Source organism: Neovison vison, chromosome 14, assembly GCF_020171115.1.
Source record: "Neovison vison isolate M4711 chromosome 14, ASM_NN_V1, whole genome shotgun sequence".
Classification (NCBI taxonomy): Eukaryota; Metazoa; Chordata; class Mammalia; order Carnivora; family Mustelidae; genus Neogale; species Neogale vison.
In genome coordinates, this window is record NC_058104.1 from 9,218,950 (window position 1) to 9,229,286 (window position 10,337).

General features: G+C 51.0%; 1 protein-coding gene across 2 annotated transcripts; it reads left to right on the plus strand.

Moving 5' to 3' along the window:
* The first annotated feature begins 2,848 nt into the window (after positions 1–2,848).
* Positions 2,849–3,918, plus strand: POP7 (POP7 homolog, ribonuclease P/MRP subunit). 2 transcript variants are annotated; one of them, XM_044232665.1, is made up of 2 exons: positions 2,849–3,033; positions 3,276–3,918. In XM_044232665.1, exon 2 carries the CDS (start codon positions 3,286–3,288, stop codon positions 3,706–3,708), a length of 423 nt encoding a protein of 140 aa, XP_044088600.1. In that variant the 5' UTR covers positions 2,849–3,033; positions 3,276–3,285; the 3' UTR covers positions 3,709–3,918. The 2 variants fall into 2 exon arrangements, with proteins under 2 accessions (XP_044088600.1, XP_044088601.1); XM_044232666.1 differs by having other exon boundaries at positions 2,849–2,960.
* Positions 3,919–10,337: the final 6,419 nt, after the last annotated feature.

Consider the following 10,337-nt stretch of genomic DNA (forward strand, 5'->3'; position numbering starts at 1 on the left):
TCTCTTGATATTTCAAACTTCTCGTATTTGCTACAGTGATCTGTAATCAGTGATTACAATTCACTGAAAGCTCAGATGATGATTAGCATTTTTCAGCAATAAAGTATTTTCAAATCAAGATGTATACTCTTCTTTAGACCTAATGCCATTGCAAACTTAACAGACTACAGTATGATGTAAACATAAATTTTATAGGTACCGGGAAACAAAAAAAAAATTTTTTTTTTAAGATTTTATTTATTTATTTGCCAGAGAGAGAGAGAGAGCGAGCACAGGCAGAGTGGCAGGCAGAGTCAGAGGAAGAGGCAGGCTCCCTGCGGGGCAAGGAGGCCAATGCGGGACTCGATTCCAGGACGCTGGGATCATGACCTGAGCCGAAGGCAGCTGCTTAACCAACTGAGCCACCCAGGCGTCCCGGGAAACAAAAAAATTTGACTCACTTTCTCGTGATACTTTTTTGCAGTGGTTGGGAACCCAACCCACAATATCCCTAAGGTATGCCTCTCTAGTATTAGGTATTATTAGGTATTAGGTCTAGTATTAGGTATTATTCTCTAAGTAAGTATCTTTGGCATATGAGGATCTTTAGTGCTATCCCTACTTTCATTTCTGGTAATCATAAACTGGGTCTTCCTTCTTTTTTAGGATTTTATATTTAAGTAATCTCTACCCCCAACATGGGACAACAACGCCTGATCAAGATTGCATGCTCGGGGTGCCTGGGTGGCTCAGTGGGTTAAGCCTTTGCCTTCGGCTCAGGTTAGGGTCTCAGGGTCCTGGGATCCAGCCCCGCATGGGGCGTCTTCTGCTCAGCGGGGAGCCTGCTTTCCCCTTAGCTCCCTGCCTGCTGCCCTGCTTACTTGTGATCTCTCTCTCTCTGTCAAATAAATAAATAAGTTGCATGCTCTACCAACTGAGCCAGCCAGGCACCTCCAGTTTTCCTTCTCTTGTTCTTGCTTTTTTGTCAGCCTTGCTAGATACTTATCAACTTTATTGATCTTTTCCAAAGAACCACCTTTTATATTGAGCTTCTCTATTGTTTTTGTGTCCAGTTTTATTGGGTTTTGTTTATTGTTTCTTCACTTCTCTTCCTTTGGCTTTATTTGGTGCTTCATTTTCTAGTTTCTTGAGGGGGAAGCTTAGATTGCACTTCTATTCTTTTACAAATACCCTTCAGGGCTCCTGGGTGGCTCAGTTGGTTAAAGGACTACCTTCAGCTCAGGTCAGGATCAGGGAGCCGCCTGATTGACTCCCATGGACTCCCTTCTTAGCGGGGAGTCTGCTTCTTCCTCTGAAGCTCTCCCTTCTCATGCTCTCTCTCTCTCTCTCAAATAAATAAATAAAATCTTTAAAATACCCTTCAGTGTTTCCAGAATATTCCTTAGTTCCCTGAAGAACTCCTGTTTATCCATCAAAAAATCAGCTCAAGGGGCGCCTCGGTGGCTCAGGCATTAAGTACCTGCGTTTGGCTCAGGTCATGATCCCAGGGTCCTGGGATCGAGCCCCGCATCAGGGTTCCTAATCTGCAGGAAGCCTGCTTCTCCTTCTCCCACTAGCCCCTGCTTGTGTTCCCTCTCTCGCTGTATCTTTCCCTGTCAAATAAATAAAATCCTAAAAAAAAAAAAAAATCAGCTCAAATGTTACTTTGGAGGCAGAACAGGGCTGTGGCCAGCCTTTCCTCCTCACCCCCACAAAAACCCCCAAACTTGTGATTATGGAAGAATCTGAGACTAAAAGGAGAACTACAGGATTTAAATGGTGCTGGGAGAGAAGTTTTCAGGAACCTGACCCCTTTCCAACCTCTAGTCAAATGGGGTCATAAAAATGCCAACTCACATGTGTAGGCTTGAGTTTACAGGGTTATACTGAGTTTCACAGTTGCAAAACGAATTATCATCCTCATTTGAGTGCTGGGGCAACTCAAGCAGCTAACAGTTCTAGGTCCCCGATGCAGTTCTAACTCGTTGTGGGTTTTTTTGTTTGTTTGTTTGTTTGTTTGTTTGTTTGTTTGTTTTGTGTGTGTGTGTTTGTTTTTAAATGGTCTAACTCATTTTTGAAGGGAACTCTCCAAAAGCTATACCAATCTGGTCAGGGGAGAAACCCTACCGGCCGTTGGAAGCCACGAATCCCGAGGCGCCGTCCCTCCCTGCCCGCCAGGGGGCGCAGGTCCCTGCTGGGGTGGGCAGAGACAGATGAGCTAGCTGGTGGGTAAAGCGGGGGTGGGGGAGTCTGCGAGCTCTGAGGGGAGCCTTGAAGGCTGGCCCTACGGCTCATAGCTTGGGTCCCTAAGGGCTGACTTGGGGGCTCAGCCCTTCCAAGAGACAGGGGAGAAGAACGCGTCCCCGTGTCCTACAGGGGAGACCGGAGGCCGCGTCTTCTGTCAGCAGGGACCCTGGGTGGGAGATCGGCTCTGCCAGCTCCGCTACGCCTTCTCCGACCGGAGAAACTGCGATGGACGCGGGAGTCCAGACCTGCCTTCAGGCCCCTTCACCTTCTCTTGAACTCTCAGCCCCCCCCCGGTTGTCTCTGTCAGCCCCTATCCCCAAACCTCCACGCTCCTATTAGAGTCTCCTCTCTCCCTTTCCCCGCTACAGGACCCTTCCGTGGGCCAAGAACTGGGACAGGCCTAGGAAAGCTTACCCTCCCGAGCTTTGACTTGGTACACGCCTCCTGCCTCCGCGCCCCGCTTGCGTGGCGCACACATGGTGGAGCGGGTCTCCCGTCGCTCTCGCGTGACTTAGACGCAGCGCACGGTCGCGCGAGCGCCCAGAGGGGCGGGGAGAACGGAGGCCGGGAGGGCGATTCGCGGCTCGCGGGGACAGGCGCGCGTGCGCACTGCGCAGCCCCGTCCGGAGCCCGGAGCCGTCCCGGCGCCCGCGATCTCGCGATCCTGCTGAGCGCCGCCGTTTCTTCTCTTCCTGGGTCGTGTGTGTCCGACGCTGCGCGCTCTGTCCGTGCGGGTGGGCGCCGCACTTGAGTGGCTCGGCCGGGAGCGGGCCGCGTGCTCGGGGAGAGCACCGTGGACTGGAGAGTGTAGGCGCGGAGGAAGGGGGTGCGGTGGGGGCCTGAGGTGGGGGGCGATGCCCAGAATGAATAGAAACTGAGGGTGAGGGAGATCCGGGAGCTTGAGGTGAGGGGGAGGGGACGAGGCTGGGAGGCGAGAGGGGAGTTGAATGCGCCCCCTCCTGTCTGCACCCTTTGGGCTGGAAACGGGGTAGGGAAGGCAGCGAAGTCGCTTGTCCCCTCTCTCTGATCTCCTCCCTTATCCGCGTCAGGGCGCACAGCATGGCGGAAAACCGAGAGCCCCGCGGGACCGTCGAGGCTGAGCTGGACCCGGTGGAGTATACCCTTCGGAAGCGGCTCCCCCACCGCCTGCCCCGGAGGCCCAATGACATTTATGTCAACATGAAGACTGACTTTAAGGCCCAGCTGGCCCGCTGCCAGAAGCTGCTGGACGGAGGGGCTCGGGGTCAGAACTCGTGCAGTGAGATCTACATTCATGGCCTGGGCCTGGCCATCAACCGTGCCATCAACATTGCCTTACAGCTGCAGGCGGGCAGTTTCGGGTCCTTGCAGGTGGCTGCCAATACCTCCACCGTGGAGCTGGTCGATGAGCTGGAACCAGAGACTGATGCCCGAGAGCCTCTGACCCGCATCCGCAACAACTCGGCCATCCACATCCGGGTCTTCAGGGTTGCCCCCAAGTAATGGAAATGAGGATGGCCACCTTACCCGCCCACCCCCACATAACTAGGCTCAGATATGGCTCTTCTTGTACAGAGGACTCTGAATTGAGAGGGAGAGTATTGTCTCTTGTTGGGCCCAAGCAGTGGGTCTTCCCAGTCTTTGTGGTCTGTAACCATCGTCCTAGGCAATAAAAACTACCAATTTTGTTAGCATGCAGCCACCCCACTGCCATTGTTTCTCCCCTGTGTAAATTCTGTATGTATGGGGCAAGGGAGAGTAGGAACCTTTACAAGTATGTATGTACAGGAGGGAACCCCAAGTGTTTCCTGCCTCAGCAGAGTGCATTAATAGTACTTTGGACAGTGTAACAAAACAAGCTTTAGTACAAGCAAAAAGCCTAAGAATCCCAGTATTTGAATTTTTTTGTACTCTCAGAGGCAGGTCGAGTGGATAAGGTGTACACTCTTGGCTGCTGGAGAAAGCGCACCTGGGATGGTTGTACACTTAGGAAGCGGCTGGCTTTTTTTTTTTTAATTAATTAATTAATTTGACAGAGATCACAAGTAAGTAGAGAGGTGGGCAGAGAGAGAGAGGGGGAAGCAGGCTCCCCGCTGAGCAGAGATCTAGATGTGGGGCTCGATCCTGGGACCCTGAGATCATGACCTGGGCTGAAGGCAGAGGCTTAACCCACTGAGCCACCCAGGCACGCTAGCAGTTGGCTTTTGATGGCGGTTCCCAAGATGAGGAAAGGGAGAGTTTAAGGATGAAGGGAGCAAAGACTGGGACCTCCTTTGTGTCAGGCTCTGTGACAGGGAGTAACACCGCTTCATTTGATTCCGGGTCCTGCTGGGCCCAAGTGGTTTCAAGCAGCTGTGGTGCAGAGCCCTTTAGACGCACCTGGGTGGGCTGCTCTAGTGGGAGAGGAGAGCCCCCTGCCTGAATTACTGGGCACACAGGTAATAAGTATTTTTTGCTTGAGTATTTTTTTTTTTAAGATTTTTATTTATTTATTTGACAGAGAGAGATCACAAGTAGGCAGAGAGAGAGAGAGGAGGAAGCAGGCTCCCCGCCAAGCAGAGAGCCCAATGTGGGGCTCCATCCCAGGACCCTGAGATCATGACCTGGGCCGAAGGCAGAGGCTTAACCCACTGAGCCACCCAAGCGCCCTTGCTTGTGTATTTGTGAGGGGATCTGATTTCTCATGTTTATCAAGCTAAAGTCATTGAAAGCAATGTTTGTAAAAGTGCGTGATCCGTTTGTGGGTCTCGAAATCAATTTACTCCGTCCTAGCCTTTTGGAAAGTTCTTTCTCTTTACAGAAACAGACCTGAAATGGTAATGTTTTGTTAGTGCTTTTCAGTTACAGATCTGTGTGTACTACACACGGGCTAGTTATCATATAAATTGTGTTTTTTACTGTGGATGCAAGTCACAAGAGTTTGAAAGCCTCTGATCTAATAGTAACAGAATTTTACTCTAGTTTGCTTGCATGCTTTGGGATTCTGAGTATCAGGCTTCTCATTTGTCAAAATCCTTCCCTCCAGCTTGGTTATTCCTGTCGAGGGACTTAGATTCTGGGTGATAACTGCCAGCAACTCCATAAAGACTCCTTACAGGAGGACTAGTGCTTCGTTCAAACAAACATGCTGAGTGCCTCCTGTGGGCCAAGGCCTGGGGTGGGCCCTGGAGATACAAAACCAATTCAAAAGCCCCTGCATTTAAGGAGCTCCCCCATTTCATTAGGAAGGTAGATACATCCATTTTTGCGAGTGAAGTGAGTTATGTAAGAAATAAGACTAGCCGTGATTTGGAAATGCGGAGAGTGAGATGGCTAATGGGTGGGGTCCGAAATGGCTTCACCTTTGACTTTGGGTATTGAAGGATGAATAGGAGTTTGCCAGGCAAAGAGAAGAGAGGCCATACCTAGCAGAGAGGTCCGCATACACAAAGGGGGTTCATGAATAGGGTGTGTTGTGGGACTCAAAGGCCACTCAGGGTGGCCAGAAAGCAGGAAGCACCCGGGATGCTTAATGGAGACAAAACGAGAGGCATTTCTCTCAGATCCCCCCACCCTCCATACCGCCCACCTTGTTCCCCTGTCAGCCTTGACTGACTGCAAGGCTCCCTTGCCCCAGAGCCCCCCAGTAGCAGCATGGAGATCCAGCAGGGAGCTTGCTGGAACTATGTGTCTCTCTGCACGTATGTGTTCTTGTCTCTCTATGCTCCTGGCCTGGGCCCAGCCGAGGTGGTGGCAAGCAGCCCTTTTGCATTTGGTTTGTTTTGGCAGCTACCTCTCCCGGCCTATTTGTTATTTCTACTCCCTTTCTCTCAGTGCTTGCCAGCGGGGCTTCCCTCAGTGGCAGGTCTGCGGAAACAGCCCCTAGACATCGCTGCTGAAGGGAGAGAGGGTTAGGGAGCTCGCCCTTTCACGTGTGTGGGCAGGTAGGGGGCGTGGTGAGTCTGAAATGACCCCCTGCTTCAACACCAGATCCGCAAAGGCCAGAATTGAAATGCTTTGTTTCAGGGTGCCTGGGTGGCTCAGTGGGTTAAAGCCTCTGCCTTCAGCTCAGGTCATGATCTCAGAGTCCTGGGATCGAGTCCTGCATCGGGCTCTCTGCTCAGCAGGGAGCCTGCTTCCTCCTCTCTCTCTACCTGCCTCTCTGCCTACTTGTGATCTGTCTGTCAAATAAATAAATAAAAATCTTTTAAAAAATTTAAAAAATGCTTTGTTTCAGAGGAGGATACAGACCTCTGCTCAGAATCGGTAGCATTACTGAGCACGGGCTCGTAGGGATCCGGGTTAAGCGCCTGGCCTTCCCAGAAAGGTGTAAACCAGTCCTCTAAAGTCAACAGGGTGTAAGACAGAGATTTTTTAAAAAGACAAATAATTGGCATAGTGCTTGGAACTGTCCCTGGCATTAGCATAGGCTCCATAAGCCGTAAAAGCCACTATGGTTAACATGAGCCATTTTGCAAAGAAATTTCGGGCCTCTTCGTGGGAATAAGGAGAAGGGAAGAAAGGTGATTGGCACGGGTTTAGCTTATAAGGCCAGGACTTCTAGTTCTGTTAGCTCTTATGTTTATGGCTTGCCCAGCAGGGAAGAAAACAGGCTATAGGAACTGGTTTGGATGGGGTGATGATCCTCCTAGGGAGGTCCTTGTCCTCTGTCTCAGGTTGAGTTCCTGGTGTCTGGTTGGGAGTTGGCGGAAGAATGGTGTGTTCTGGAAACGCTTGAACCTCTGGAGAAGTTGGACTAAAATTCTGGGCTCAGCGTAGTTCCTCAAGGAGCAGATGTCCCACTGCATGGAGGTTTGGGATGAAGTGAAGTGATCCTACCAAGCAGATGTCTGGATGTGACCATTTAAGACTCTCTTTTCCTGGGGCGTCTGGGTGGCTCAGTCGGTTAGGCATCTGCTTTTGGCTTGGGTTGTGATCCCGGGGTCCCAGAATCTAGCCCCACTTCGGGCTCCCTGCTCAGGGGGGAGGTCTGCTTCTCCCTCTGCCCCTCACCCTGCTCATGCTCTCTCTCTTTCTCTCTCTCTCAAATAAATAAATAAATAAATAAATAAAAACCTTAAAAAAAAAGAAAAGCCTCTGCCTTCCTAATAACATTATAAGTGCTTTTTATACATATGTTTTGGGTTAACCATATTTTCCAGTTTTCAATGATCACAGATCATTTTTGTAATAAGAAAACAATTTTTCGGGACGCCTGGGTGGCTCAGTGGGTTAAGCCTCTGCCTTCGGCCCAGGTCATGATCTCAGGGTCCTGGGATCGAGCCCCGCATTGGTCTCTCTGCTCAGCGGGGAGCCTGCTCCCCACCCCCCCTGCCTGCCTCTGTGCCTATTTGTGATCTCTCTCTCTTGAATAAATAAAATCTTTAAAAAGAAAAAACAAGGGGCGCCTGGGTGGCTCAGTGGGTTAAGCCGCTGCCTTCGGCTCTGGTCGTGATCTCGGGGTCCCGGGATCGAGTCCTGCATCGGGCTCTCTGCTCATCAGGGAGCCTGCTTCCTCCTCTCTCTCTCTCTGCCTGCCTCTCTGCCTGCTTGTGATCTCTGTCTGTCAAATAAATAAATAAAAATCTTTAAAAAAAAAAAAAGAAAAAACAAACATTAAGTTTTTAAAAAGTTTGTTTCTTTGTTCTCTAGGTGGGGTGATCAGGGGAGTTAGTTATCAAACTGATGAGATAATCCCAAGGAGAAGTGATTTCACTGCCCAATCCAATAACTAATAAATATCACCACGAGGACAGATGCACTGACCACTCTCTAACAAGCCTCTGCCTCCTCGAGAAACACCAAATGTCTTGCCACAGCAAGCCAAAGATGGACCTTCGCTTTCATGGGACCTCCTCAATTCTTTCCAGTTCAGAGTCTGTGAATTCTGTTCACTGCCAGAAAAACAGTTTCCTGAAAGTATTCAACTCATTTGCTGGTTCATGAACTAAGACAAGAGCAGAAAAGCTCCCTTATATACAGATCAGGAGATGCCTCTAGGGTCAAGTAAATAGGTTCTTTTTTTTTTTTTTAAAGATTTTATTTATTTATTTGACAGACAAAGATCACAAGTAGGCAGAGAAGAAGGCAGAGAGAGAGGAGGAAGCAGGCTTTCCACAGAGCGGAGAGCCCGATGTGGGGCTCGATCCCAGGACCCTGGGATCATGACCTGAGCCGAAGGCAGAGGCTTTAACCCACTGTACCACCCAGGCACTCAAGTAAATAGGTTCTTGATATCTGTTGGTTTTCAGTGAACCATGAACCATTCGGGAAAATATTCACTAAATTTGGATGCTTAGGAGTAGGTCTAAGGTTTCTGTAAACTTGCCTTGAGGAGCTCTTGTCCTATACTCTAAGTAGAAAGAGCCTATAGGCTTGATACCTGCCTCTCAACCCACCAGCAACGTCCACAGTAGTCACTGCGGTCGTAGTCACTGTGATCGTAGTCACCATTTCACCCAGTGGTGATCAAGGGCAAGTTTCTCCCAAGTGCAGTCAGCGCCTGGACCCTTGGATACCTCCATCCACACCCCATAGTTCTCGTGACACCTTCTGGTGAGTTGCCGGGGGGGTGGGGGCAGCAGAGATACGGTGCCATTAGCCTGTGCCCAGCTCCCCAGAGGGAACAGGGGAGGGTGCTGGAGGAAGTCCGGAGAAGATGCTGGAAGTTTGGTCTCTAGCCCTCCAAAGGAAGGACAACTAGGAGGGATGCTGAAGCAGAGCTCATGCAGTAAGAACAGCCAGGCTTTATTGATTACCCTCCTCCGGGTGTTACATAACCCAGGACAGCCAGGGGAAGCAATTACTAGCATCCACCATCCGTAGGCTCAAAAGTAAAGTCACCAGTCCAAGCCGGCTGCTCGTAAGTGACAGAGCTCAGGCCACTAATCTGGGCTCCCTTGTTTACAGGACCCCCATTACACTGCTGGGCCACACAGCCAATGCTTGTTGAGAGAAGACACCTGGATGCCCAGTTTTCCCGGCTACTTTATGGCCCAGCAAACAGCCCTTGCCTCAGTTTCTCCAAATCGGCCTTTGGGCAAGACTTTCTTTGGTTCTCCAGCAGGAATCTGTTCTCCAGCCTTCTTGTTCTTTTCCCAACTTTCCAAGGGCCAGGAAGCCCTCCCCCTACCATACCCTCCACAGTCCCTGACCACCTCACTTCCCAGCACAGAAGGTCTTACAAGCCGCTGGCTGAACCCTCCAGCCAAGCTGAGAGCCACTGAAGGGAGGCCCAGAGTCCGCCCCCCTCCTTCGTCCCCAACACAACTCCAGGCAGCTGGGGCTTCGTGCTGCCTTGAGGTCTGGGGGAGCTCAGGGGAGCTGTAAATTTGCTTCTCCTTGGACTTTCGGTCTCAAGCGGCTGCCAGGAAGGCTCCATGGAACAGAGCCTGCCTCCACCCCCGCCATCCTCCTGTCACACCCATCCCTTTTCAGACCCTGCCTCAGTGGCTGCTGCTCAGGAAGTGGATGGAGGCTTCCCAGGCCCCCGAGATCCCGAAGCTAGGCTGTGCAGCCTGACTCCAGCAAACACTGAGACGCTGAATGGCTCACTTCTCCACTTTAGGTCTCCCCTTCTCTGAGGTCTCTGGAGTGGAGGGACCACCTATAACACATACCATAAATAGGCAACATGCCGCGACCCTGGGGGTCCCAAGCTGAACAAGACTCCCCCTACACCATCCTCTGCTCTTTCTGATGAACAAGTCACCTGTGCTGTGTGATAACAGAGAGTTCCATTCCCTGCGAGTCTGTATGAACGGCGCCCCCCAGAGTTGTGCAGTGCTCCACCCTGAAAGCCGTGCATGGTGGCCCAGCTGGCAGGAGACCTAAGCCACATCTATAAATGATGGCAGTGCAGAAGGAGAGAACTTTCTGCCGGAGGGGATCAGGGAAGGCTTTATAGAGGAGCATAAGGCTTCGGTTTGGGTTTTGAAGAATGGGGAGGGGGGAGATAGTGGTGAGAAGGTGATGCAGGTGGAAAGCACAGAGTGAGCCAAAGGCGGGAAGCATCTAACTGAGTTCTTGTGATGGAAGGAAAGGGAATGAGCAAAGTGGGAGAAAAGGCTGGAGAGGTGGGCAGATGGCAGAACACAGAGGGTCTCAGAGCAGACCCAACCGGGAGCCACAGCAGGCTCCTGCTCAGGGGTATG

Coding starts and splice junctions, on each gene's coding strand:
- POP7 (XM_044232665.1), top strand. CDS start 3,286: ATGGCGGAAAACCGAGAGCCCCGCGGGACCGTCGAGGCTGAGCTGGAC.